The sequence below is a fragment of the Panthera tigris genome, chromosome A3 (assembly GCF_018350195.1).
Source record: "Panthera tigris isolate Pti1 chromosome A3, P.tigris_Pti1_mat1.1, whole genome shotgun sequence".
Taxonomy (NCBI): Eukaryota; Metazoa; Chordata; class Mammalia; order Carnivora; family Felidae; genus Panthera; species Panthera tigris.
This window is the reverse complement of record NC_056662.1, coordinates 102,009,648-102,037,611: the sequence shown is the minus strand read 5'-3', so window position 1 is coordinate 102,037,611 and position 27,964 is coordinate 102,009,648. Positions and strand designations below refer to the sequence as shown.

The following is a 27,964-nucleotide window of genomic DNA, read 5'->3' as shown; positions in this document are numbered from 1 at the left end:
TAAGAGTCACTCCCCACTCTGGGCTGCCCATCTCAGGGCCAAGGCACACATCAATAGACAGTCTGACTCAGAGAGTATTTCTCAGTCTTTAGAATGCTTCTGGAACCAGGGCTGCTAATGTTGGGGGCCCTTCTGTGCTTGTTTTTCGCAGGCCCAGCTCGTCATAGTCCAGGTTTGAAGTTTCTCGAAGTCTGTGCCTTAGCAGTTTTCTTCTCCACTGCACACAGAAGGCAGCAACTTCTAGTTCTTCTGGATCTGAGGAAGGCTGTCTCAAGCCCTGGAGGAGACAGAGGTAATTACATGTCCTGGGGGACACTGTGCACACCTTCCCAAGGTCAGCTGACATGAGCTCTTGCTTAGTTAGCAGACTCCACTGACTGACGGTGGAGCTCATTTTCTGACATTTTGGCCCCAATTTTTTTCCTTGTATGTATGTATGTATGTATGTATGTAATCACACCCAACATGGGGCTCAAACTCATGACCCTGAGATCAAGAGTCACATGCTCTTGGGGCGCCTGGGTGGCTCAGTCAGTTGAGCATCCAACTCTGGATTTCGGCTCAGGTCACGATTCTAGGGTCATGGGATTGACCCCTGCATTGGGCTCCATGCTGAGCGTGGGGCCTGCTTGGGATTCTCTCTCTCTCTCTCTCTCTCTCTCTCTGCCCCTCCCCTGCTCACATGCTCTCTCTAAAATGAGATTAGATTAGATTTTATTTTATTTTTGATTAGATTAGATTTTAAATTAAATTTAAAAAGAGTCACATGCTCTTCTGACTGAGTCAGGCCAGGCACCACTGGCCCTAATTGAACAGAGATCAAGGAACTGTGTTTGAAGGGATCCTCTGAATTAAAGCCCACTCATTCCCTCTCTCATGAAAGAAGCACAACAGAACAAAGGATCTTATGTTGGTCAGAATCGAATGTTCGGAGAATGCAGCCAATTAAAAATGCTCTCTCTACCCCAAATTCTGCCTCCTTTTGGATCTTGCTTTCTTCATTTTGGTTTATGCAAACTATCCATGGGTCTTTGGCCAGTGGCCTAAGCGGAGCCCGGACACAGGTGCCCACGGTAAGGACACAGCCCTGCCCTCAGGTTCTCCTGCACACAAGTGGGTAGGAGACTGGGCTGTGGGGACTGCCCCACCTCAGGTGGTGCTGCAGGGTGAGTGGGAGGCTGGGACTGTGGCCATGCCAGTAAGGAGGGACTCAGCTCCCTCGGGGCCAGGCCTAAGCAGAAGAGCTCAGCCTTCAAGAGACTCTGGAACCTTAGCTAAACTATGCCCATTTTTCAAATGCATGTCTATTCAATGTACTCTTTGAGCTTAGCTGGTACAAAGTTGCTTTAAACTTGAAATGGAAATTCTCATTCTATTTACTTAGCACCTCCATGCACCAGCCCACAATTCTAGGTCTGTGGCTTCGTGGAGTTTACTTTTTTTTTTAATTCGAATTCCAGTATAGTTAGCACACAGTGTTAGATTATTTTCAGGTGTACGATATAGTGATTCCACACTTCCATGCAGCAGCCAGTGCTCATCACAAGTGCACATGGAGTTTACAATTTCTTTTAAATAATTAATTTATTTATTTTGAGAGAGAGAGAGAAAGAGTGGCAGAGAGACAGGGAGAGAGAGGATCCCAAGCAGGCTCCCTGTCGAACCCACAAACTGTAAGATCATGATCTGAGCTGAAATCAAGAGTTGGACACTTAACCGACTGAGATACCCAGAAGCCCCAGAGTTTACATTTTCATAAATGTTTCTTTCTGCCTGTGGCCCAGAGCCGTGGTGCCATATGTGTGTAGTCTCTGCCAGTGGCCACTTTCAGATGGGGTCAGCACTTACCCGCAGACTTGCAGCTTCTGTGGTCCTCATGGTCTTGGACACGGCCCGGAGGAGCTGTTGAGCATTTTCCAGCAGGAGCTCTTCAGAGGACCTGCTTCTTGCCAGAGAGGCCTTTACACTTGAGAGTTTACAGGAAGAAAGCAGACAATGTTACACCAGGGAAGAGATGCCGTCTCAAATAAATACTGGAAGGTTCTACAATGTGAGACTCTTCCAGAACGCTGGGATGCATTTACAGTGACTACTCTGGGGAAAAAAAAATGTTCCAAAGGCAAATGTAACATTTTTAAAATAAAATTTATGTTTTAGTACTAAGAAAGTATGAATTGGACAGTATCTACAAATTAACAAGAAGTATATTTTTAAAGAAAATAACTGAAGAGACGTGGCAGAACAAATGCCAACATCCATGTTTGAGAAAGGCAACAAGAAATTTTGCATACAATTGTATTCAGGACTTAATAGTTCTCAGGGTGCCAGGGTGGCTCAGTCGGTTAAGTGTCCGACTTCAGTTCAGGTCATGGTCTCATGGTTGGTCCTGAGTTTGAGCCCCACATCAGGCTCTGTGCTGACAGCTGGGAGCCTGGAGACTCCTTCAGATTCTGTGTCTCCCTCTTTCTCTGCCCCTCCCCTGCTCATGCTCTGTCTCTGTCTCTGTCTCTCTAAATAAGTAAACATTAAAAATTAAAAAAAAAAAAAGAAACCATTCTACTCAAAGATCAGACCGGTACCTCCTAATTAAATTATACACCTCAATGATATTTGTTTTATAGTGAATGTAACTGGATTTAGTTATACAAGTTGTTTCCTACAAAGGTAAATAAAGATGTTGTGAAATTCACCTCCTTTAAAGGATTGAGAGCTTGATAAATATACCTGTATTAATCATGTCTTTTTATTTTCTGTATTCCTGATGCGTTGACATTTTAGGACCTTACTGACATTGGAAAGACCGCCCCTGTGGCGTTAGCCGCTTCTTAGAGAGTCAGTAAACGACTCCTGGCACTTATACCTACAAACTAGCCGTGCAAAGCCCTGTCTTGAATACCTCCTTTGTGGAGCTCTTACCCTTGGGGCCATAGCCCTGCCCCAGGGCTAGGTACCAGACAACTAGAGATAATCTCCATACTCCAGGGCTCATTGAAAATATTCAATCCAGTCTATCGGAAATCTGTTTGCCTGCTTCCCCTGCCATGCCCATTCCTTCCCACGAAAACTCCAGTAAAGGCCCTCGTCAGGTTTCCCCTTTGCTCCCTCTGCTTTTTGACCAACTCTGGCACTTTCCTGTGTGGTCCTGTATGGCATGCTATGCCTCCTGTTCCTAGGAATCTTCTTCCTCTAAGAAAGTCCTTTCCACATTTGCAGGTGTTACCATACCTGATTGAAACAAATCCCAGGTACCCTTATAACATGACCCATAACTGAAATGCTAACATTAACTGCAGTTCCTGTGTCCTAAGCAGTAAAGTTTGAGTAGCTATCCTTGAGATGATTATATACCTGAAATATTATTTCCTAGAGAAGAGTAGCCACATTTTATTTTTATATAATTATTTAAAAAATTTATATACCCTGGTCTTAGCAATGTTATTTTTATGCCTCACAGTGACTGATAATAGTTTTAGCTATCAAGCTTTCCCATAATATAAGAATATTACAAATACAGGAGGTACCTGGATGGCTCAGTCAATTGAGCATCTGACTCTTGGTTTTGGCTCAGGTCATGATCTCATGGTTCGTGGGTTTGAGTGTCAGGCCCAGTGTCAGGCTCTGGGTTGACAGCATGGAACCTGCTTGGGATTTTCTCCCTCCCTCCCTCTCTCTCTCTCTGCCCTCTTCCCCCCAAAATAAATAAATAAACTTAAAAAAAGAATATTGGGGCACCTGGGTGGCTTAGTCGGTTAAGTGTCCGACTTCAGCTCAGGTTATGATCTCATGGCTCGTGAGTTCGAGTCCCATATCAGGCTCTGTGCTGACAGCTCAGAGCATGGAGCCTGCTTCAGATTCTCTCTCTCTCTCTCTCTCTCTCTCTCTCTCTCTGCCCATCCCCCACTCACACTCTGTCTCTCACTATCTCCCAAAAATGAATAAATGTTAAAAAATAAAAATTAAAAAAAAGAATATTATGAATACAAGTTTGTTACTGACAAATGTGCCAATGCAGGTATCAGGAGACTCAGGGTGAAATGAAACCATTCCATGCTGCCATTATGATGTTCTATATTACCAACACAAAAGCTGTTATAAGGAGACAATTAATAAAAACTGCTCAACTCCAAAGTCTGAGCACATTAAATGAATAAATCTTAATGTAAGCCGTGTACTGGTATAGTTTTTCTTAGGCCGATTACATTCATGGCGCTTTCACTTTGTAATTAATGTATTTTTAGATAACTGATTTTTTGGTTAAATATGCCTAGTATAAAAACAAATAAAAGAACTAATGGTCAAAATTTAACTGTGGTTATAAAGTAGAGATCAGGCATTTACGTTTGCAGATGAAACTCTGATGTGATGTGAGGGCATAGGACCGCTGGAGCAGGCGCACAGCACTGTGAAGCAAGGGGAGCCTTGAAGGGGAACAGAAGTCCTGATGTATTTGGGTTTTAAACATCCCTTATGGTTACTTTATGTTCACACCTCCTCAGGAACTAGTTTTCCATGTTCAATCTTTTTTTTCCTTTCTTATGTATATTACCAGATCTAATATTTTTGAGATAAAGGGAGAAATGACAGTGGCTAAAAATGTATTTTTTTTGTCCTCTGTAATACTTCTCTATATTTTCAACATTTGTTTAGTATCCTCAACATAAATGTAGGCTCCTGAAGGAAATATTTTTAAAAGTATACACAAAGAAAAAGAAAAAGAACTGCCTAAGCCCTCCCTCTGGCTCTTGAGAAAGCAGAGCACAGCAGTCACAACCAAAACCGTTTCCTACCTGGAGATGATGCGGAGCTGGCTGCTCATTGTTTGAATCTGGTCTACCACACACAAAAGCTCCTGGGAACATCTTTGATCTATGCAGTTCTTGGCGATGATGCGGATAAGTCTGGCGAAGTTTTGTCCAGAAGTCGCGATTTTCCTAGCAGAGGTAATGAGCTGATCTTTGGTCTGTATCAAAGAGATGAAAGTCAGAAGTAGGTAAAGCCCTCACAGGTTTTCCAGAAGAAATCAGTGGCAAATCGTAAAGCATCCCAAACTTGCCTAGCACAATGTACTTCAGCCCCAGAGCGAACGTGTCTTAGCTTGGTCTAAAACCATAAGCTCTCAAACCTCCTCCACAGACTTCAAGACCAGCCACTCAGATGCTTACTCTCCTGAAAGCCAGCAGAATGAAGACGTCCACGCCCTTGCTTCTGTGGGGGAACTGCTGAAGGGAAAGCAGCCCAGCCTCCTGTTCGTGATCTAGCCCTTTTCCCATGGGGGCTGTGGCCTGCACTGGCTCAGGGTTAGTTTTCAGCAGGCCTAGGGCAGAAATGGGGCCCCTAAGAAGGTCCAGGTATGGGGAACATCCAGGTTGAAGGTGATCTTGGCTGCAACAAAGGTGCAAAGGTACGTGTAGACTACAGCTACACGTACAGCTTCTTAGATGGGAAGTGATCCTTAATGGGTGACAGAAAACAGCACCTTTTATCCAAATAAAATCTTAAACATAATGGTGTATGTTGAGGCAACTAATATAGATAAAAGACAGACACAGACAAGCTCTTTGCGTCCACTCGCTCTCTCAATGTGCTAAGTGTGGGTTTGATGGCCTGATTTCAGAATCACTGGTCTTTAGGATGAGAATGAAAAAGAATAATAAAAGAATCTGGTAGGGAAGGGTGAGAGACCCCCCCCCAGGCTGGACAATGACTAAGGAATGCCTTTGTTCTCTGCTGGCCCACAGAAGATGTTCCACAAGTATTTGTTGAGCAAACGAAGATGTGAGATGCCATGAAACTGTTGTGGCAAGTCTGCCATGAGATCACCTCCATGTGGGAAGGGCAAGGGCTCCCCTGAAGAGGTCTCAGAGATGCGAGTAACCACATGAGAGTAAGCGTATGCAGACCTCCACCATGAAAGGAAGTGTTTACCTTTTCTGTCTCTCCAAGGGACCCCGTCTTCCAATTTTCCCACCTCCCTCCTCATCTCCTCCAGCTCTGAGCTGAAGAGCTGCTGGCATGGTGGGTTCTAGATTAATGTCATGGGATCTGACGTTCTGCTTCAGGAAACCTTATGTCCCCCACCCCTGTGCTGCCAGTTTCCCCCTCACCAGCTATTTTATTTATTTATTATTTTTTTTTTTAATTAAAAAAATTTTTTTTTAACATTTATTTATTTTTGAGACAGAGAGAGACACAGCATGAACGGGGGAGGGGCAGAGAGAGAGGGAGACACAGAATCAGAAGCAGGCTCCAGGCTCTGAGCCATCAGCCCAGAGCCCGATGCGGGGCTCGAACCCACGGACCGCGAGATCGTGACCCGGGCTGAAGTCGGACGCCTAACCGACTGAGCCACCCAGGCACCCCTCACCAGCTATTTTAAATTCTTTTCTCTGTTTGACTTTGGTTGTTAAAATCTGGGAGGTATTAACATTGAGATTTGGGAGGTTTGTGGGAGAATTCTGCAGAGGCACTTCATCTTACCAGGCACTAGCCTCACTGTTAAAAATTATCATTTGAGGTGCCAGATGGCTCAGTCAGTTAAGTGGCGGACTCTTGATTTCAGCTCAGGTCATGATCTCACGGTTTGTGAGATGAGCCCTGTCACTGTCAGTGCAGAGCCTGCTTGGGATTCCCTCTCTCCCTCTCTTCCTGCCCTTCCCCCACTTATGCTGACTCAAAACAAACAAACATTTTAAAATTATCATTTGATTTTTCTTTTGGCATTTCCCCTTATGTGTGCATTTCCCCAGGGAACACTCCATGGGGTAGAGGATTAGTATATTCCTGGGCCCTCAGCCACACAGCACCACCAGCACCCAAGTCCTATATAAATTAGAATACCTGAGATGTTTGGAAAGAAAATGGGAGTCGGCAGGAAGTAACCACTGCCCGTTGTGATGTAACGACCCTGTGAGAAAGGGACTGTTTCAACTGGGCAGGGCAATGAAAGGTCTGAGCCTTGGGTGTGGTGGCTGCTGGGTTTGAATCAGGAAGAGGACTAAAGAGAGTTAGAACGGCCACACAGCACTGCAGGTGGTCTCCAAAAGCCAGTGGAAAGCCACCCCCTCCCCCTCTAGGCTGCGCTGGCCCTGAATGGCTATCCATCAGGAGGGTGCCGCTCTGTTATTTCCATTTGGGGGAATTTTTAAGAATGTAAATAGCTCCCTTCAGCTCATCCTTCTGGGGATATGAATGAGTCCTTGGTTTTACTGAATTGCAGTTTCCGGCAAATTACCTTCCCTGGTGCCGTAAGACCAAGATTTAGTGACTGAGCACAAAAGAAGAGGGAGAAAGAGAAGTGAACTCTAGGACACACCCAGACAGAGGAAGAAGACAGCACATTAGAATGCTACAATCCCACTAGTCCACAGTGTGGTCTTTCTTTTCTGGGAGCTGCCCTGCCTGGCCTGGCCCACCTCCTGCAGGGCAGCAGTCGGGGGCTTCTCTTCCCCCAGGGTATCCAGCCCTGCCACCACGGCTGCCCGCTGAAGGCCAAGTACCAAGACGGGTCCTCTCCTCCTCAGACTCTGAGCCATCAGGAGCACCTCTGTAGCCATCTCTCGGGTAATCTGGATGATCCTGCTCCCCCCTTCCACGCCGCCATCCTCCGGGAGCAGCTGGTCCGGCTCAGGGCCCAGCCAGGCCAGTGGGCCTGTGGAGCCAGGTTCTGGGCTGTGCGGCTGCTCCTGCCAAAGGACAGGGTACAGCTAATGAGACTCCAGATGCTCAGGCCTTGAAACTCCTGTGCTGCTATCAAGGGCCCTCTCGCCACTTTTTGAAGAAGGGTGGGCGGAGCGCCTGTGTGGCCCAGTCGGTTGAATGTCAGACTTCAGCTCAGGTCATGATCCCATGGTTCGTGAGTTCAAGACCCAAATCGGGCTCCCTGCTGTCAGCGCAGAGCCCGCTTCAGATCCTCTGTCCCCATCTCTCGGCCCCTCCCCCACTCATGCAGTCTCTCAAAAATAAATAAACATTAAAAAAAAGAAGAGTGGGAGTCAAGAGGTCCCTCCCACCCTGCTGATTCCCCACATGCTGGCAGCTCCAGGCAGTTTACTCCACGTGGGTAGGGAAACAGTGAATCCCTATTCCTCCAGGCTCTGTTCATCCAGAAACCTGGCATGCTGGGATCCCAGTACGGTTCAAATACCACCTGTTCTCTCCTTCTGTCAAGTTTTAGGCCTTACATGGGAGAATTTACAGCTTCTTGAGGAAATGCAGGAATCCTTGAATGTTCTAACTTTGGGACCCAGACGCTTTCTCACCAATCATTCTACATGAAAGCACTTCACAGTTCTGATATGAATACTTAGGAATTCTCTCCCATGGACTTCCTTGTTAATTTTCTAGTGAGAAAGAGAGGTACCGCTGGCACCCAGAAGTGGGCAGGGCATTCAGCACTAGGCCTGGTGATTTTTTTATTGGACCAGGTGATTTTTTTTATTGGACCCTTCGTGGAGCCTCCCCTAAGCCTTTTCCAGACTCTGGAATTGAGACAAGTTGTTCTGGCTTGGAGGCAAATCCAATAGCAGAGGATCAAGAGTGGCCTTGATTTCTCTCTGCCTCGTCCGTCAGATCCTGAGCTCCTTAGGGCAAGGGCTGTGCCCTGGGTGCGGGTGGGAAGGGAAAAGAGTGGGAGGGACTTGGGCCTGCCCCCAGCCCTGCTTTTTCTCCAGTCCCCCAGTGCAGCATACTAATGCCTCAGAAGGGATATAACTGTTAGGTGTCACTGTTGGAAAGGTGTGAAGTCTTAAACATGATAATAAATTCTATCGAAATTGGGAGATACAAGTTCTGAGCCTGATGCAGGCCCCACAAGCAAGATCCTGACCTGAGCCACCCAGACGCCCCTCTGTGCTTGTGCGTATTGAGGCGTCATCTGGCTTCGCTATCCTTTCTTGTTGCTTCTTCAATTTAATAATTCCCTGCCTCTTCAAAACTGTTCATCAGCCTTCTGTTAGGCGGGTTGGGAATCTGAGGCAAGAGGCCTTAGGCTGTAGGGAAAAAGGCACTGTGTCTGCTCTCCTCCCAACTACTTTGGGAAGAGGGTCCCCTCTCATAGTAATGACACTTCAGGGAGAAAAAGGAAGAGCAAGGGGGTGGGGGCACATGGTCTGATGGGCTTTCTGTTGGGAGAAGGCCCAGGGAAGGGTTTGGGAGGGTCCATGCAGCCAAGCATGAGGTCATGGAGGGGATAGATCGAGTGGTGAATAAAATGCTGGGCTGAGCACGCTTGCTAGGGAATTTCTTGGGCACTGCCAACCTACTTTGGTGAGAGCCGGTATAAGTAAATCAGATGTTTGGGCTCCACAATGGCTGACTGTCCTCTCCGGTGCCTTAGAAGGAAATGACTATGTGTGGAAGGTGTTCAACAGACCCAGCGCCCTTCTAATAAATCTTTCTTTTTGCCTGCACGGCTTCCTGCTGGATCCCCGCCATTTGCAAACAAAAGAACCCTGATTGGGACAGGGAGGTAACATCACACTGGTGCAGGCAGCATGAAGCAGCCTGACCCACAGGAGAGGTACTGTCGGTCACAGCAAAGGGGGACCATTTCCAGTTGGGCCAACGGGGAAAAACTTCACATAAGTCAGTAATTATAGCCACTACTTAGAGGACCCTTCCTATGTGCCAGACAAGTGCGAGTATTTTACATGGAAGCTTTTATTAACTCTCTGCCAGAAGAGTATCAATATTCCCATTTTCTAGACTAGAATCTTGAAGGCCAACGTAGCTAAGAAGCTTCACTGAGGTCTCAGAGCTAGGAAATGCCAGAGGCAGGCACAGCCCAGGCAGTCTGATTCCTGATCTCAGGCTCTCAAAGGCTGTACTGTGCTGCCTGCCAGATGTGAATTACACACGTGGGCACCAAGACAGCTTTTTCTGGAACTTGGCAGTGGCCTTTGGTTACTAGAAAGAGGGCGGTGGTGGGGGAGAAGGAAAGATGCTGGCAGTCCTACCGTGTCCAGGTTTGCTGAAATTGTCCCAGTGACGTCTGGGTCCACAGTGCAGGCCCCCCCTGAGTTCCCTGGGGTGTCTTTTGGGGCAGCACCCTGAGAATCCACACTGACCACTGCAACAGCTCCTGAGGCACCCTCCTCACAGTGGAGCTGGGGCTGGGCAGAGGCCTTTTCATCCCTGGGCTTCATCACTGCCGTCTCATCACTGGGCTTCAGGCACTGGGCCAAGAGTGCCCAGGCCTTGGTGTGACCACCTTTCCAGGCCTGGAGCTGGGCCATGGCATGATGGGCTTTGGCTGCCCACTCCCACTGAAGCCAGTCCAGGGTGTGCATTCTCCACTCCTCTGAGTGTTCTTGGAGCACTGGGACCCTCTGGGCCACCTCCTGGGTGAGGACAAAAATGCTCTCCAGAGCCCTAAGAAGGTCCTCCTGGCAGGGCCCAGACTCTTGACTTCCTGCCACAATTCCCTGTGCAGCTTGGATACCAGACACCATTCTTTCCAGGGAGCTTTCTGGCCTGGCCTGAGGTTCTTTACAGACAGAGAGCCTTGGATAGAAGGCATCTTGGAAGACATGTTCATAGTCTGCGTTGATGATGCTGAGGTGGCCAGTGAGGGCCTTGGCTTGAAAGGAGAGCTCCAAGCAGAGGAGTTCAAAGCGTGTGGACAGACTGGGAGATGGTTTGGGGGAGGAGGCCAGGATCTGTGCCACATCCAGCAGAGCATCTGTGAGCACATGGATTTCCCTGCACAAAAATGAGACCTCACATTTTATCTGCGCATCCCCACACAGGAGGCCAGACAGCCTGGCAGCCTCTAGTAGCCTCTGAGAAACAGCTGCTGCCTGGGCCAACTCTTCCTGCAGTCCCTGCTGGTCCTTCACGGCCTGCCGCAGGGGCAGTAAGAACAGGCCTTGTCTCCTGCTGAGTCTCTCCATGCACTGGAGCAGGTCTTGGACAGCCACTGACCATCGAAGGCACCCATCCTCAAAGCTCTCGTCCCATGACGCAGGGGCTTGGAGGCTATCGAAAACCAGAACCTTGTCCAACAGCTGTTTAGCATGGGTCTCCACCTCCTCCAATCTGCCTTGCATTTGTAAAAGTGCTTCTGGATGCCCAGCTGAGTCAGGGTCCTTCTTACCCCAATCCACAGGCTCACTTTTGGCTGCTAGTTGAACCATTGAGGCCAAATTCTGCTGCAGCTCCATGAACACTGCCATGTTCCCTAGAAGATCACCTGCTGGGTTGTGACAAAAGAGCTGTTGACACAGAGGGTACCAGTCACCAGCCCTGGCTACCAAGCCCTGCCTGGTTTCCCTGGGTCTCCCAGACAGCTGGAGAGCCACTTCCGGAAGCCCACCGGTTCTAGCAGTCGTGCAAGGTTCTATCTCTGTTCCTAGGTCAACAATAGAAGGTGTTAGTGTTGGGATTTCTTGGAGTCCAGGCATCCCCTCTGACCCCAGCGGTCCCTCCCCAGCCAAGGCCTCTTGAGCTGCATCCACAGCGGCGTTTTGTTCCTGCAGGTTGGTGCTAGCTGTGGTCACTGCCTGGTGGCTCTGGCTCTCTACAGCAACGATGAATTTGCTGACGGCTGGTAGTGGAGGGTCCCCACTCTGTAGATGCATGTCAGGAATCAAAGGGTGGGAAAGATTGTTCCTCAGTGGATAGGAGATGCCTGAATTGCTTTCCCCCAACCCAGGTTCTCCCTGGTGTTCCAGTGCAGGAGTTGTGGAGTCCTGGAGGCTGGGGAGAATAAAATAAGGTTGTTCCTTAGCAGTGTCAAACCTTTGGACTTGGTTCCGAAGCGGGCTGAGGATATCTGGGTGGTTAGTCCCATCCAGCCCTTCTTGGATGCTCTGGGCTGAACAAATCAGATGTTTTGCCATGGTTAAAAATACCTCTGTGTCCTGAGCACTATGCCCACCCAAACAGCACTCAGCAGCTGCACTCAGGAACAGGGAAGACTGCTCCAGCTGCTGGATCAAGACTCTCAGGCCATTCCGGAAAATGGGATCTCGATCTTGGTCCACATACCTGCTCATCACCTGCACTATGTGAGTGGCCCGACCCTGTAAATATGCCACAAGTTGGGGAAAGTCTCTGGAATCTCCCTTTCTCAAAGCCCATCTAAAGAAGTCCAAGTGCTTGGTCATTTCTTGAATGGACACACTCAGGAACTCAGGAATATTGAGAACATCATCAAAACATGCCAGCAGGCCTTCCGATGCCCTGGTCCATGCCTGAAGCAGGGCCTGCAAGACAGCTGGGCTCCAGTCCAGACCAGATCCTTGGGGACTTTGTGAGAAAAGTTGCTGCACTCTGACCACAAGCCCCCAAAGGCCTGCCATGGTGACCTCCATGTCTTTGCCAGTTTGTTGTCGAGGGCAGCAAACCAAGACCAAGTGAGCCACTCTGAGCATCTGCTTGGCCTGGTCACGGAAAGCAGCAAGGAAAAGCTGGAGATTCTTTGGCAAGGCCTGGCCATCGCACGGGGAGCTGACTGGGCGAGTGGCCAAGGCGGCCTGGACCAGTCGTTGAAGAGGGCTTTGCGTGTCAGTGAACGTGTCCAGGATCTGGTGCAGCAGCCCAGAGCAGACTCCTTGGTACAGGGCCTCAGTGGCGGCCTGCAGCTCCGCACACTCCTGCCCGGGTTCCAGGCTCCCGAAGGCCCGGCCTTCTCCCGGATGCCTGTCGATCCGACCCAGGCGCCCGGCGCTCCGCAGCTCCAGCAGCTGGCCGCAGCGGGCCACCAGGCGCAGCCTCTCTGGCGGTGCGGAGCAGGCGGCCAGACGCATGCAGTGCCACACTATGGCCGCCAACAGGGCGTCTAGAGGGCCGCCGCGCATGCGCTCGTGCCCGGGCGCCGACAGAAGCTCGCGCAGCCGCCGCAGGCGCCAGGTGAGCGCGCCGGTCTGGGCGCTGGCCGCTGGGGCCGCGGCGCTGGGCTCCAGCTGCGCCAGCAGCTCGCCTAGGGTCTTCCTGGTCTGGGCCAAAGTGTGGCGCTGGGAAGCGGCCAGCTGCGGGTCACAAGGGCGCTGCAGGTGGCCGCGGGCGGCCTCGAGCAGCGCGGGGACACAGCCCCGCAGCAGGCGGCCGGCGTGGTCCAGGCGCTCCCCGGGCCCGCGCGCAGTCAGGCGGCCCAGGCGTAGCAGCGAGGTGGCCAGGTCCGCGAAGGGGCCGCGCAGCGAGGCCGCGTCGTCCGCGTCCTCCAGCGCGTCCAGGCAGGTCAGGCACCAACCCGCCGCCCGCACTATCTTCCTCGCCATCACCGCGTCTTCTAGGAGCAGGACCTGTATGGGCAGCCAGGGGAAGAGAAGCTTGAAAATGCTGGCATGTTCCTGGAGCGATAGCAGAAGCAACGGCAGCTGCTTTCCCTCCCCACCCCCTCCACTCCCCCCCAGCCCCCTCACCCCCTGCCACCCCCTTCACCCCATCAACCTCCTCACCCCATGTTTTACAAACATCCCAAGGCTAAATAGTATAGAATGTCAGGGCCAAAACAAAACAAGTCATCTAGGAGCGATGTTTAAGGAAAATATTTGGCCTAACTGAAAACGTGAGGCTTCCTAAATTTGACCCACATTTAATGTGGGGTCCAACTTGGTTTTGGATTGAGTATCTCCAGGTCAGAAGAGGTACAACCAACTGTCTTATTTGGGAACCCATGTGTTACCACAAAGTGTTCAGGAAGGATTTACTATTTGGATGAGGATGATGGAGGCTGGAAAGATGGCCTGTCCAGGAAGTGACTCTGAGAATCTTTCCTAGCCTGATTCTGCCCCTCCTGGATGGCTCTATTCATCCCCTGCAACAGAGCTGGCACCCAAACACTTCCAAGACCCTCCCTTCTTCCCCTCTGCTACTCCCATCAGCAGGTGCCAAAGCCCTATGGCTTTGCCTCTCTATGGGCTTTGTCCCCATTTCCAATCTCACTTTAATGAGGATCTGTTCAGTTGCCAACACTCCTCATCCCCCCCCCCACACACACACACCCCACACAACAATAATCCACATTATGAAAGCTTTAATGATGAATGCTGATAATACTGTGATAATATTATATAGATCCTAACAGGGAACAATGCCCCAACCTAAAAGAGTTGTGCCATATGGTGGAATGTTAGGAAAATGGGGAGTCTTGGGAGGCCAACAGGCTGGTCTAGCCTCGGGAGATCCTAACAGCAGAGGTTTCACTTTGGAGCCGGGTTTGCCAAATAGGTTGAGACCTGCAGAGGTTTCAGCAAATGTTCCCCCACAGCTCCTGGCCAAGGGCAAGGTGAAAAGTGAGTCCCTCAGTGATACCTTCTTATTAGGGGGTTGATTGCCAAGTGTGGGGATGAGGTGCCACACATGGGTTTAAGACCACAGACCCTAGGGGCGCCTCAGTGGCTCAGTCAGCTAAGCATTTGACTTTGGCTCAGGTCATGAACTTGTGGTTCATGAGTTCGATCCCAGCATCGGGCTCTGTGCTGACAGCTCAGAGCCCGGAGCCTGCTTTGGATTCTGTGTCTCCTTCTCTCTCTGTTCCTTCCCAGCTCACACTCTTGTCTCTCTCTGTCTCAAAAATAAAGATTTTTAAGAAAAAAATTTTTTAAAGACCCTAATTTAGTAGCTCCCCATGGCAGCTTCCACACTTAGCATTTATTAAATTGGTAATGAACTCTGTGCTGTGATCCTGCCGGAAGCTTGGGCAGAGGTCTCTCTCTGCAGGGGCATCCACTGTGGGAATGACTTGCCCCATCCATGCTTCCCAGCAATGAGCTATGTCCAACCCACCAGCTAGCCAGTCTGATATCAGCCTCACCTTTGTAGTGTCCACCAGGATCTGCTGAGCTGTAGTCACTAGCTCCTCCTGGTGGCTTTGACATCCCGGCTGAAGATGGAGCTTCTGAGCCACCAGCACGATGTTCCTCCCAGACAGGACCAGAGACTCAGCAGTAGGCCTCATTTCCTCCCAGAGCCACTCCTCCTCAGAGTCTCCTGCCAGCCTGGACAGACACATCTCTAGTCAGAATTGCCAACATACAGTGACACAAAAAAATATACCCATAAGGAAGTTATGATACATAGAATTTAGAGTACTATGAAGCCCTTAAACTGGTGACGTAGGTCTGTATTTATGGTGATAGAAGCCTCTCCAAGACATAGTGTTGAGTAAATAAAACCAAATTATAGAATGGCATGCATGGCAAGATGTGATTTGTTTTCAGTTATGTACAGATCTACATAGAGAACTCTCTCTCTAGAAGGAAAATCATCAAACTGTGTTTTTTTTCTTGGCATGTAAAAATATGCTTAATTACTTTTTGAATTGCTCTCATTTTCTCTGCTGCTGCAATGAACATGTATAAATACTACAAAAGAAAAAAAAGCCTCTTTTTGTAAGAAAGAAATATCTAGAATGTCATTTCAATCCATGTTATCAAGAGGAGAGATTTTGCATAACACAGATGTCCACAGCAACTGTCTTCATGTGATGGAAACATTTGTCTCTCAAGAGTAATCCCCAGTCATGCAAAACAAAACAAGAAAAGTCCTCTGCTCCCTTATGATTATCCTTTGGAAAGGAGGCTGAGCTCTGTGCCTTTGGAATTGCAGGCTGAGAAGACACAGGAGTGCCAGCTGGAGTAATCACTGAGAAGCTCCTCTCAGCTTTTGGTCCCTTATCTAGTGGCAGCCAGTTTCAAAGCCCCTCATCCCAGCCGGCTCCCAACATCCCAGCTACCCTCATGTGAAATATCCCTTGAGTTCCCAGTACACAGAATCACACAAACCAAACGACCCCGCATGGCAAAATGCTGACACACCAGGGGTAAAGGGAAGAGGGAAGGAATGTATGACAGCTGCCTCCCTCCCTTACTTTATGTTTAATTCCTCTTGGAGAATTTGCACATCAGCTGCAGTGGACGTGCCCGTAAATATGACCTGCCACATCCTGGCAGCTGCTCAGTGGCAGAACTGGGACTTCCACCCACGCAGCTGGACTTCCTGGGTTTTCTCATTTCTCAATGTTAAAAGGAGGGGAGAGGGGCACCTGGGTGGCTCAGTAGGTTAAGCATCTGACTTGGGTTTGGGTCATGGTCTTGAGGTTCGTAGGTTCGAGCCCTGCATCAGGCTCTGTGCTACAGTGTGGAGCCTGCTTGGGATTCTCTCTCTCCCTCTCTCTCTCTCTGCCCCTCCCCCACTTGCACTCTGTTTCTTTCAAAATAAATAAACTTAAAAAAAAAAAAAAGGAGGGGCGCCTGGGTGGCTCAGTCGGTTAAGTGGCCAGCTTCGGCTCAGGTCATGATCTCGCGGTCCGTGAGTTCGAGCCCCACGTCGGGCTCTGTGCTGACAGCTCACAGCCTGGAGCCTGTTTCGGATTCTGTGTCTCCCTCTCTCTGACCCTCCCCCATTCATGCTCTGTCTCTCTCTGTCTCAAAAAATAAATAAACGTTAAAAAAATTAAAAAAAAAAAAAGGACGGGAGAGAAAACTCTCAAGGATCAGGGCTGTATATGTGAAAGGAGGCTGTGGAGTCCTGTGTTAAGGCGATTCAAATGACTATGCCCTAATAGGACCTTGAGTACAGATGCTTCATACAGAGAATGTCAGCAGACACCCCATGGTGACCTGCTGGACTTCCCCACGCTCCTCCCTCTTCCTTGAGACTTGTGAGACATTCTTCTGTCCTTCCCTTGCCCCTCACTCCCATCCCTGCTTTCAGATTTGGCTGAGATATTTAATGTTATTCATTTGAAGCTACCATTGGAATTTCCCTCAGCATTGTATCTTCTCTTCCTAGAATTTTGACTATTAAGCATTCCAAGATATTGCCCTGTACAAAGGTCTTTTCTTCTTCATCTTCCCTTACCTTGAGGTCTGGTTTCTGCTTGTGGGTTAGTGTTGTTTATCCTTATTTTCCTTGATCTTCTTGGTTTTTGCAGTTGGGGTACATGGTGGTAAGAGTGACTACATCCTTGCACATCTGCACTATATACATCCTTCCTATGCTCAGGGGAGCGGAATGATAAGTGGCCATTCTATCTGACGTGACTTTCCTCTTGGCCGCCCACAGACCCGATTCCAGCACCTGCTGGCCTCCAGAGTTACAAGTGTGAAATCCAAATACCAGTCCAATTGATTTTCCTTTGTAAGTAATTCATTTTTCTTGTGTCCGAAAGCACTTAGAGTTCAGGAATTTTGACATGTTTTATGTGTATCTTTTCTCCTCAGCCTCACCAAGAACCACAGGGGAGCAGTTTTTGTGTACAGACTTGGGTCATTAATAGGCTCAGGGAAATCTTCTTCCATCATTTGTTTAATTACGTCCTCTCCTCAATTTCTTCATTTTTATCCTTCTAGGAGCCCCATTATTTGCAAAATGGGTCTCCTGGATCTGTCCTCCAATTCTACTATTTTTTTTCTTTAAAAAAATTTTATTTATTTATTATGAGAGAGAGAGAGTACAAAGTGGGGAGGGTCAAAGAGAAGGAGAGACAGAATCCCAAGCAGGCTCCACACCATCAGCACCAAGCCCAATGCAGGGCCTGAAATCATGAACCTCGAGATCATGACCTGAGCTGAGGTCAAGAGTCTGACGCTTAACTGACTGTGCCACCCCTGTTTGTTGTTGTTGTTGTTGTTGTTGTTGTTGTTGTTTTCATGCATGATTTCTATCTTTCTGCTTTTACTCTCTGGTTTGAATTGTATTATTGATGATCTTTCAGATCATGCTTGGAGTCATAATTATCAACATTCTCAACCTTCTGCTTTAAGCCATGAGGGTATCAGACTAAACTTCTCACCAAGAACAGTTCTAAAAGATGGATAAAGTAGTTTACTAAACCCAGAGGGCAGCAGAGACAGCCAGGACTTATTCCTGAGTAACAGGCCACAAGGCAGAAAAGCCATGCACAAAACAGTAGCTACACCACTTCAGCAATCTTAACGTGCTGAGAAGACAAAAATTAGAGTTTGGGTCTCGTCAATGTGAAGCAAGCCTGAGGAACACCCCAGGATTCCAGCTGTGACCCCCAAAGGCCACACCCCAGGAGTAAGAACAAACGAGAAATAAATATCTTTTCCCAAAGACTGAAATTCATCTTGAATCATCTCAAGGCTTCAATTGGATAAGAATGACTTTTCCCTGCATTAAATGCCCACCAGAATATATTAAATTTTCTCTAGAAGGAGGCAATGCTATATAGAAGCACTAAAACTTTTCATTCATAATGTACCGTATTTAATTTTTTTTAATTTACTTTGAATGATAGTGAGGGAGAGAGAGAGAGAGAGAGCGCACACAAGCCAAGCAGGGGCAGGGAGAGACGGGGAGAGAGAACCCCAGGCAGGCTTTGCACTGTCAGCGCAGAGCCTGATGTGGGGGTCGATCTCATGAACTGTGAACCAAAATTCAGTCAGAAACTTAACCAACTAAGCCACCAAAGCACCTCTGTACTGCATTTAATTTTTAAAAATTACCTCCCACATGAGAAAATAAAGGTGGGATCTCAAATTATTTGGGTAAAAATAGACTTCATAATAAACAGTGCTTGGAGAACGGAATGCCATCTGGCAAAACATAGTGAGACTGCTGTTTCAAGATATACACAAAACTGAACTCTGAATGGATTAGGGAATCTAATGTGAAATCAAAAACATACAAGTACTAGAAAAGAACATAAGTGAATGCCTCTTTAATCTTGGTATCAGGAAACCTTTGTAACTATGATTCAAAATTCAGGGGTGACTGGGTGGCTCAGTCAGTTAAGCATCTGACTCTTGATTTTGGCTCAGGTCATGGTCTCATGGTTTGTGGGATCAAGCCCCAAGTCAGGCTCTGCACTAACAGAGTGGAGCCTGCTTGGGATTCTCTCTCTGCTCCTCCCATTCTCTCTGCCTCTTTCTCTCAAAATAAACAAACATTTAAAAAAATACATGTTTAAAAGTATTTTCTAATTTTTTTTAACGTTTATTTATTTTTGAGAGATAGAGAGAGACAGAGCATGAGCATGGGAGGGGCAGAGGGGCATGAGCGTGGGAGGGGCAAAATTAAAAATTAAAAAAAAAATTTTAATGTTTATTTATTATTGAGAGACAGAGCATGAGCATGGGAGCAGCACAGAATCCAAAGCAGGCTCCAGGCTCTGAGCTGTCAGCACAGAGCCTGATGTGGGGCTCAAACCCACGAACTGTGTGATCACGACCTGAGCCGAAGTCGGTCGCTTAACCAACTGAGCCACCCAGGTGCCCCTAAAAAAATTTTTTTAATGTTTGTTTATTTTTGAGAGAGAGACACACAGAGTGTGACAGGGGAGGGGCAGAGAGAGAGGGGGACACAGAATCTGAAGCAGGCTCCAGGCTCTAAGCTGTCAGCACAGAGCTTGACACAGGGTTTGAACCCATGAACCATGAGATCATGACCTGAGCTGAAGTCGGACATTTAACTGACTGAGCCACCCAGGCACCCCCCAAAAATACATGTTTTAAAATCAACCAGCATGTGGGGAAACACCCAGAATGAAACATGAACAGGAACAAATAAATTTAACTAGTTACAAAAATTGTCAGAATTCTAAAATGGCCCCCAAATTCTCATCCCCTGGTGCACACAGCCTGTATAATGGCCTCTCCTTCCTTACATGTGAATAGGGCCTATGAATAGGATGGAATGTCACTCTATGATCAAGTTATGTTATATGGAAAAGGAAATTTTTTCAGATGTAATTAAGGTCTCTAATCAGTTGGCTTGAGTTCATCAAAAGGAGGGTATCTTGAGTGGGCCTGACCAAATCAGGTGAGCCTTCAAAAGAGGGTGTGAGTGATACAGATTTGAAGCAGCAAGGACACTCTTTGGTTGGCCTTGAAGAAACAAACTGCCACATTCTGGAGAGGGCCGTGTGTCAGGGCCCTGGTTCTGCAACCGTAAGAAACAATTCCACCAACAACCAGTTAGCTTAGAAAAGAGACCCAAGCCACAGCTATTGCAGCCCCCTCTGATACTTGAGTCACACAGCTCACCCAGCCTGCTGAGACCCAAAGCAGTGGACCAGCTGCCCTAGGCCCAGTCTCCTGACCCACAGACACTGTGAGATAATAAATATGTACTGTTTCAAGCTGTGGCAATTTGCAACAGTACAAAACTATTATGATTACAAATGGATAACATGACAACTCTGAAAGGGATTGAGAAGAAAAAGAACTAACCTAAGTAACTTTGCAGAACAGTATTTTTCCTGGATAAGGTCAGACTAAAAACAAAACAAATTACACACAAATACTGCCCTCTAGTTAGTCAATTTGTTTCTCATATGGCTACAGGTTAAGTTTGCAACTTTTTAATGTGTACACTAGGGCTGAACAGATAAGTGGACATATTTTGGATAATGAGAGCCAGGATTCTCATGTTGGAGAAGCTACAAAGAAAGGGGAAGGCAAGAAAGAACCCTGTGGTATTAGATTGGAACTGGAGATAACAGTACGAGATAGATAGATAGATAGATAGATAGATAGATAGACAGATTTACACAGATATTTTTTATATGAATAAAAAAAGGAAAAGGGAGAGGGGCACCTGGGTGGCTCAGTTGGCTAAATGTCTGACTCTTGATTTTGGCTCAGGTCATGAGATCATGAGATCAAGGGGTCATGAGATCAAGCCCTGCGTCAGGCTCTGCACTGAGTGTGGAGTCCACTTAAGATTCTCTCTTTCTCCCTCTGCCCCTCTCTCCTGCTCTCTCTCTCAAAAAAAAAAAAAAAAAAAGAAAAAAGAAAAAGAAAGAAAGAAAAGGGAGAGAAGGGGAAGAAAATAGGATGGGAAGAGGGAGTGGGAAGAGGGAGAGAAAGGGAAAATTAATCAATCTATACCAAGATGTTCATGGTGGTTATCTTTAGGCAGTAGGCTTATGGGCAATTATTTTCTTCCTCATCTCATTCATATTTTCTAAATGTTTATCATCCAATACATTTTTAAGCAAAAGGAAACATATATTGTGTTGACCTTTTCTTGTGGGATCTTCCCTGAAGCCTGTCCTGTTGCCAACACTATTCGGCTGATGTAGCAAGTTCTTTCTGGCTTCCTGAGAGCTTACCCAGCAGAGAGAGACAAGGAAACTTGCCAGCAGAACACTTACCACGTTTTGTACTGATTGCCTCCATTTGGCCTGTCTTGAGAAGTGCCCAAGGAGCTGCCCAGAAAGCCAATGGAGCCAAACCCGAATCAGAATATGAATTATTTGCAGTATTGTCCTGATTGGTGAGCTGGACCATTTCTCATGGTCATGAGCATGGACAATTCTCTTTATAAATCACTTACTTGCCCGGAACAGACAATACAATACAACAAAGGCATTCATATGGGAACAGACAAAAAAGACACTCAGCTTCTCTCAAAATTTTGTGTGCTTTTTTTTTGTGTGTGGTTACAAATGCACTGTGTTAAAAAACTTAAGAATGTACAAAAGAGTATTAAATTGCTATAAATTCACTCTGTTCTCAAACTCCTAAGTAAATTGCTATAAATATTCTGGCAAGTTTCTTTCCATGAATGTTTTTCTTTTTATATAATTGGAGTCACACTATATACCGTCCCCGGCTCCATATTTTTTTGTATGTGTATGTTCAAATATACTGAACCAAATTTATCAGCTTACCCATTTGTAAGTGTACCATTAAAGTGGCATTAAGCACATTCACATTGCTGTGCAAACATCACCACCATCTATCTCTAAGACTTTTTTCGTCTTCCCAAACTGAAACTCTGTACCCATTCAACACTAGCTCCCTATCTCCCCTTATCCCTGCTTATCCCCCTGGCAACCATTATTCTTTCTGTCTCTGTGAATTTGACTACTGTACATCCCTCATATAAGTGGAATCACACAGTATTTGTATGACTCACTTATTTCACCTAGCGTAATGTCCTCAAGGTTCATCCATGTTGTCAGAATTTCCTTCCTTTTTAAGACTAAGTCATGATCCACTGTATATGTGTATATGTTACCACATTTTGTTTATGCATTCGACCATTGATGGACACTTTGGTTGCTTCCACCTTTTGGCTCTTAAAAACAATGCCATTATGAATACACGAATACAAATATCTGGTAGAGTCTGTGCTTTCAATTCTTTTGGATATATACCCAGAACTGGAATTTCCTGATCACATGGTAATTCTAATTTTAATTTTTTGAGGACTTGTGTACAGTTTTGAATCCTTTTTGTTTCTAATTCACTTAACTTTTTGTTTAAAATTTTTAAATGTTTATTCATTTTTGAGAGAGAAAGAGAGAGAGAGAGAGACAGAGAGTGAGCAGGGGAGGGACAAAGAGAGAGGGAGACACGGAATCCGAAGCAGGCTCCAGGCTCTGAGCTATCAGCATAGAGCCCAGCGTGGGGCTCGAACTCACAAGTTGTGAGATCATGACCTGAGCAAAAGTTGGACGCTCAACTGACTGAGCCACCCAGGCATCCCTGATTCACTTAACTTTTGAGCATGGGTATTTTTCCAACAATATTTTTGTAACTTTTTATATAATTTCAAACACCAAAAAAAGTTGCAAAAATTATAGAACTCCAATATATCCTTCAACCAGATTCACTAATTGTTCTCATTTTGTCATGTCTTATCATTCTCTCTCTTTCTCTTTGTGTATGCGTTTGCGTGTATGTATAGAAAGTTCCAGATATCATGCTCCTTTAGCCCAAAATGATTCAATGTGCATTCCCTAAGAACAAGGACATTCAGGGGCACCTGGGTGGCTCAGTTGTTAAGTATCCAACTCTTGACTTTGGCTCAGATCATGATCTCACAGTTTGTGGGTTCAAGCCCTGAATAGGGCTCCGTGCTGACAGTGCGGAGTTGGCTTAGGAGTCTCTCTCTATCTCTCCCTGGCTTGTACATGCGCATGAGCTATCTCTCTCTCTCTGTCTCAAAATAAATAAATAAACTTAGAAAAAAAAAAGAACAAGGACATTCAATTTCATAACTACAAAACAATCATCAAAATCAGGAAATTAAACATTCATACAATGCTCTTATCTAATCTAAAGTCAATATTCAAATTTTGCTGGTTGTCTGCACTCTGAGAACACGCGTTAAATTTAACTGTCAAGTCCTGTTGTGGGCAGTTTAAAGGTGTCCCAGTCGAAATTCCCATCCCCTGGCTAGTCAATCAAATGTTAATCTGGTACTTCTATGAAGGGGCTTTGCAGATATAACCAAGATGTAACCAAGATTAAGAATCAGCTGATCTTAAAAAAGAGAGAGTATCCTGACCTACACAGGTGGGTCCAGTGTACTCACATGAGCCCTTAAAAATAGAAGAGGAAGAAAAAAAAATAATAGAAGAGGAAGGCAGATGGAGAAGTCAGAAGGTTTGAAGTATGAGAGGAACTTGACCTGCCATCGCTGGAGGGGCCACAGGGAATGCAGGCAGCCGGGAAGAGCAAAGCCCAGCCTTCGGCTAATAGCCGGCAAGGAAATGGCTTTCTCAGTCCCATAAACCACAGGGAACTGGATTGGGCCAATAACCCTAATAGCCTGGAAGTGGATTCTTCCAGAGCATCTGCCTAAGAGCCCGGCCCACAGACACCTCAATTTTTGTTTGTGAGACCCAAAACAGAGGAACCAGCCAAGGCCACCAACCTCTAATCTGCAAAAATGTGCGACAACAAATTTGTGTTGTTTTAGGTCCCTAAATTGATGATACTTATTACAGTAGGCAGCAGGAAACTAATACACGTCCCTTCAGTCCCCTTTACTCTGGAATAGTTCCTGAGACCTTCTGTCTTGACTACTGACATTTTATGAAGAGTACAAGCCAGGGGCACCTGGGTGGCTCTGTTGGTTCAGAGTCCAACTCCAGCTCAGGTCGTGATCTCATCGTTCATGAGTTTGAGGCTCTACATTAGCTTAAAAATTTCTCCATGTAAAGGAATGCTACAAGTTGTCCCTAATTACAAATGTTCATCAACATTTTTAGCGTCTAGTCTGTATTTTATGTCTCACCATAAAGTTACATCATGCTTTACTAGACTGAGACATTGAGCTTATTTCTAGTTTTTTACAATTTTTATTTCTGTGAGGCCAGAAAAATAGCATCTTACCATTTTTATTTGCATTTTGTTGTTTGCTACATTGTTTGGTAAACAAACTACTGAGTCTAAAATTGGATATATTTTTCATATTTAAAATCCGTTTTAGGGCGCCTGGGTGGCTCTTTCGGTTAAGTGTCCGACCTCGGCTCAGGTCATGATCTCACGGTTTGTGAGCTCGAGCTGTGCTGACAACTCAGAGCCTGGAGCCTGCTTCGGATTCTGTGTCTCCCTCTCTCTCTGCCCCTCCCCCGTTCATGCTCTGTCTCTCTCTGTCTCAAAAATAAATAAACGTTAAAAAAAATAAAAAAATAAACAGTCAGTCTACCTGCTGCACTTATGTTAATTTTGGGGCAGTGAGGGGCACTGCCACCCACTGGGTGGCTCAGTCAGTTAAGCGTCCGACTGTTAAGCGATCTCACAGTTCATGAGTTCACGCCCCGCCTCGGGCTCTGTGCTGACAGCTCAGAGCCTGGAGCCGGCTTCGGCTTCGGCTTCTGTGTCTCCCTCTCTCTCTGCCTCTCCCCTGCCTGTGCTCTGTCTCTGTCTCTCTCAAAAATAAATAAACATTAAAATGTTTTTTTATAGTCTGGGGCAGTGAAAATGTAAAACTTTTATTGTAGTATTCAACTCTGTTTCATTTATAGAGTTTGGTTTTGTTGTTACAACTAGGCCCTTTTATATGAACCCCGGAACTGAATTTAATATGTAAATAACTTGTATGCAAGTTTGTTCATGATCAGGCCCAATGCACTGAATGACAGATAATGCAAGCTATGTTTGGACAACTCTGAAAATTCTTATCTCTGTAACAAAAAAATAATCTGTGAAAGAAGAAAAAAATCTAGAAACCTTTTGATGGGACATATAATTGGCTTAGTAGAAAACCCAACTAATTCTGAAGTGTTTGTATACTGAAAGTACACGCTAACTAATAAGTAACAACATATGAAGTAGGTTTACTTTATGTTTTACCAATTTATTTTCCCACCTGACTTCTTTCTGAAAACATTTAAGGAGACTACAGCAAGGCTCTAGTTAACCCTCTTCTTCTGCAAGCTTGTCAGAGTAAAGGGCTTGAGTTCTTTGCAATTATTTTTTACCTTTTGGCAACTTGCACAAAGTCTTCACTAGCTTGGGCCAATTCTTCCGCCATCTTCTCCAAACAGGCAAATGCTTCATTTTCCAGGTCTTTCTTCTCCATCGAAATGATCAGATGGCAGAGCTGAACAGTCATTGGGGAGATGATTCTCTCAATGGCCTTGTTCTGTATCATAGAGCCAATGTCTTCTGAGAGAAAAGATTCCATCTCTTCTAGTCTCTGAACAGAAGTGTGACGTGGTCTTAGCCCATGCTGACCGACATGTATAAATATTTCTCTGCCTTGATGTTCACCTAATTTTACCCCTACAATGGGAAAGAAATCTATAAAATATTAAAGAGCTAAATGGGGGTAATTTTCAGGACCTTCAAAGTACAGAATATATTGTGGCTTAGCAGCAACATGTAAAAAAGTAAAATAAGGACACACGGGACAGGTTTAGAGGAAGGCAAACAGGATGGAAAACAGACTTACGTACACAAACTGTATGAAACAGATAGTTTAACTAATGGTGAATCTAACTATGAAGATATGACTGAGGTCTTCTTTATTTGTAGAACTAATACAGTAGAGGAAAGAAATATTGTCTTTTATTCTTCGGAGCTTCTCAGAACAAGGAATGAAAGAAAGCCATGTGGCAAGACAAAGTTCTCTCTTAGATTGAATGGGCATCTCAAATCAAAATTCTCAAAGTTCCTAAGAATACTCTTACTTGGGGGTTAATAAACTTCCTTCCCCTGGATGTATACAAGGCTGAATGACAAGCTGAGGATACCATATGGAAATTTCAAGCATCGTATGGGTGAACGGACAAAATTGCAATGCTGAAATGTTTGATCGATAATTCCAAGAGTGTAGCTTCCCATGGAGAACCAACAAGGCTGTGGGGAAGGGGGGAAGATGAAGGTTTTTGCTTACCTTTATGAGACGATACTTCCCACTCTCTAAGCCAAACAGTAGACCACTGAATTCACTCTAGATGTAAGGAATCCAGTTTTTTGTCTTTTGTTTTTAACCAGCAGCAGGAATCTATTTACATCCACGCGACAGTTCAAGACCGTGGCATCGCCCAGCAACTGTTAGCTGACTCTGCTACTGACGTCACAGGCAGGATTGCTGACAAACATCATAATTTATACATGGAGCTATGGAAGATCTGCTGTTTCTGCAGTATTTAAAGTCATGCTTATTCATAAGAATAAGAACTAGACTAAACTATGAGGAAAAGTGAACTGTTCTAATCAATCCAGTCATAAAAATAAGATGCAACTTTGAGTCTTCAGGCAGTTTTGTTGTGGGGAATGAAAAGGAAATCTGGCACCAGGGCTAATGAAAGGCAGACGATGAATCATTGAGCAGTTTAATTAACTTGGCTTCTTTCTAGTTCCCTCGTGTGGGTTTTCACAAGGGTTTGTTGAGGGAATATTCTGGCAGTTTCTGAGAACAATAAAAGGAATGGGGCTTAAGCTACAGGAAAAATAGACTTTAATTCATATTAGGTGTGTACTGTGTTTCAGATATTTTCCACACATCAACTCACTTATTCCATGGAACAACTTAATTGTTATTAAAAGTTTCACTTCATTAGTGAGGAAGCTGAAGACTGGGGTGTATGAATGGTGCCAAATCTTTGAGAACGATTTCCTATTCAGATTATTAGCCATCCCTGGACTTTCAGTAAAGATTACAGTGTCTGAGTTGTGTCTGGTCAAGAAAACAGAAATGACTCTAGGTATTTAAAATGGAGGGAATTTGGGGTTGCCTGAGTGGCTCAATTGGTTAAGTGTCCAACCTCAGCTCAGGTCATGATCTCACATTTTGTGAGTTCGAGCCCCACGTCAGGCTCTGTCTTGAAGCTCTGGAGCCTGGAACCTGTTTTAGATTCTGTGTCTCCCTCTCTGCCCCCCGTCCCCATTCATGCTCTGTCTCTCTCTCTCTCTCAAAAATATTTTTTTCTCTCTCTAAAAAATTTTTTGTAAGTGGAGGGAATTTGGTTCAAGAAATTAATTACAAAAATGTTGGGAAGGACAGTGATTGAGGTAGGACTTCTGGTAACGGTTGAGTGAAGAGACTGTCAAATTCTCTTCCCTAGAAGCAACTGGAAATATGGGATGGAACTGCCCTAAAACAACCATTTCAGCACTCTGGAAACTGACCAAATGCATACAACAATCCAAGGTGTGTTTATGCTTGAGTACTTGCTGGACTTTGTGAAGCTCTATGGCGTTCTAGTATGGGGCTGACTCCACCTATGCCATCAACATGGGGCTCTACGAGGGAGGGAAGTCCATGAGGACCAGCAGCTTCTCTATTGCCTTCTCTATTGCCAAACTGGCTCACCCAGTTTGGAGCAATGGGTGAAGACACCCAGGATCGTTGTCAGTGAAAGTGATTTCCCAGAGGCAGGAGAGTCTGTCTATTACAAGACATACTATCCTTCAGCTTACAGGGGAATGGCACTGGATGGTAATTCAAATCAACAGAAAGCAGTGAAAAATTTCTATACAGTTACTTACATAAGGAATTATCAAAACCATACATGCATTTTTTCTCTTAACAGATTTAAAAATATAAGATTATGTAAAATAACAATTATAACACTATATTGTTGGGTTTACAAGAATAAAAGCATGAAGGAGGGGATGGAGAATAGAACCACATTAAAGCAAATTTTCATTATTTTACCAGGATTAAATTAGTACTGAGCTGAAGCAAAGTTTTTTTAAGATGCACATTATAATCCCAAAAGCAAATGGCAAGAAAATAACTTTAAAAAATACTAAAAGTAGGGATGCCTGGCCTTCTCAGTCGGTGGAGCATGTGACTCTTGATCTTG

At 45.8% G+C, this 27,964-nt stretch overlaps 1 protein-coding gene across 1 annotated transcript; it reads right to left on the bottom strand.

Annotated features, from left to right (window-relative positions):
• Window positions 1–5: 5 nt before the first annotated feature.
• LOC102967027 lies at window positions 6–26,916 on the bottom strand. Its single transcript, XM_042979844.1, has 8 exons — window positions 26,047–26,916; window positions 25,130–25,345; window positions 14,756–14,939; window positions 9,954–13,241; window positions 7,497–7,682; window positions 4,788–4,960; window positions 1,849–1,966; window positions 6–277 (listed from the first exon to the last, which is right to left on the bottom strand). Exons 2-8 carry the CDS (start codon window positions 25,333–25,335, stop codon window positions 89–91), a joined length of 4,344 nt encoding a protein of 1,447 aa, XP_042835778.1. The 5' UTR covers window positions 25,336–25,345; window positions 26,047–26,916; the 3' UTR covers window positions 6–88.
• Between the last annotated feature and the right edge of the window lie 1,048 nt (window positions 26,917–27,964).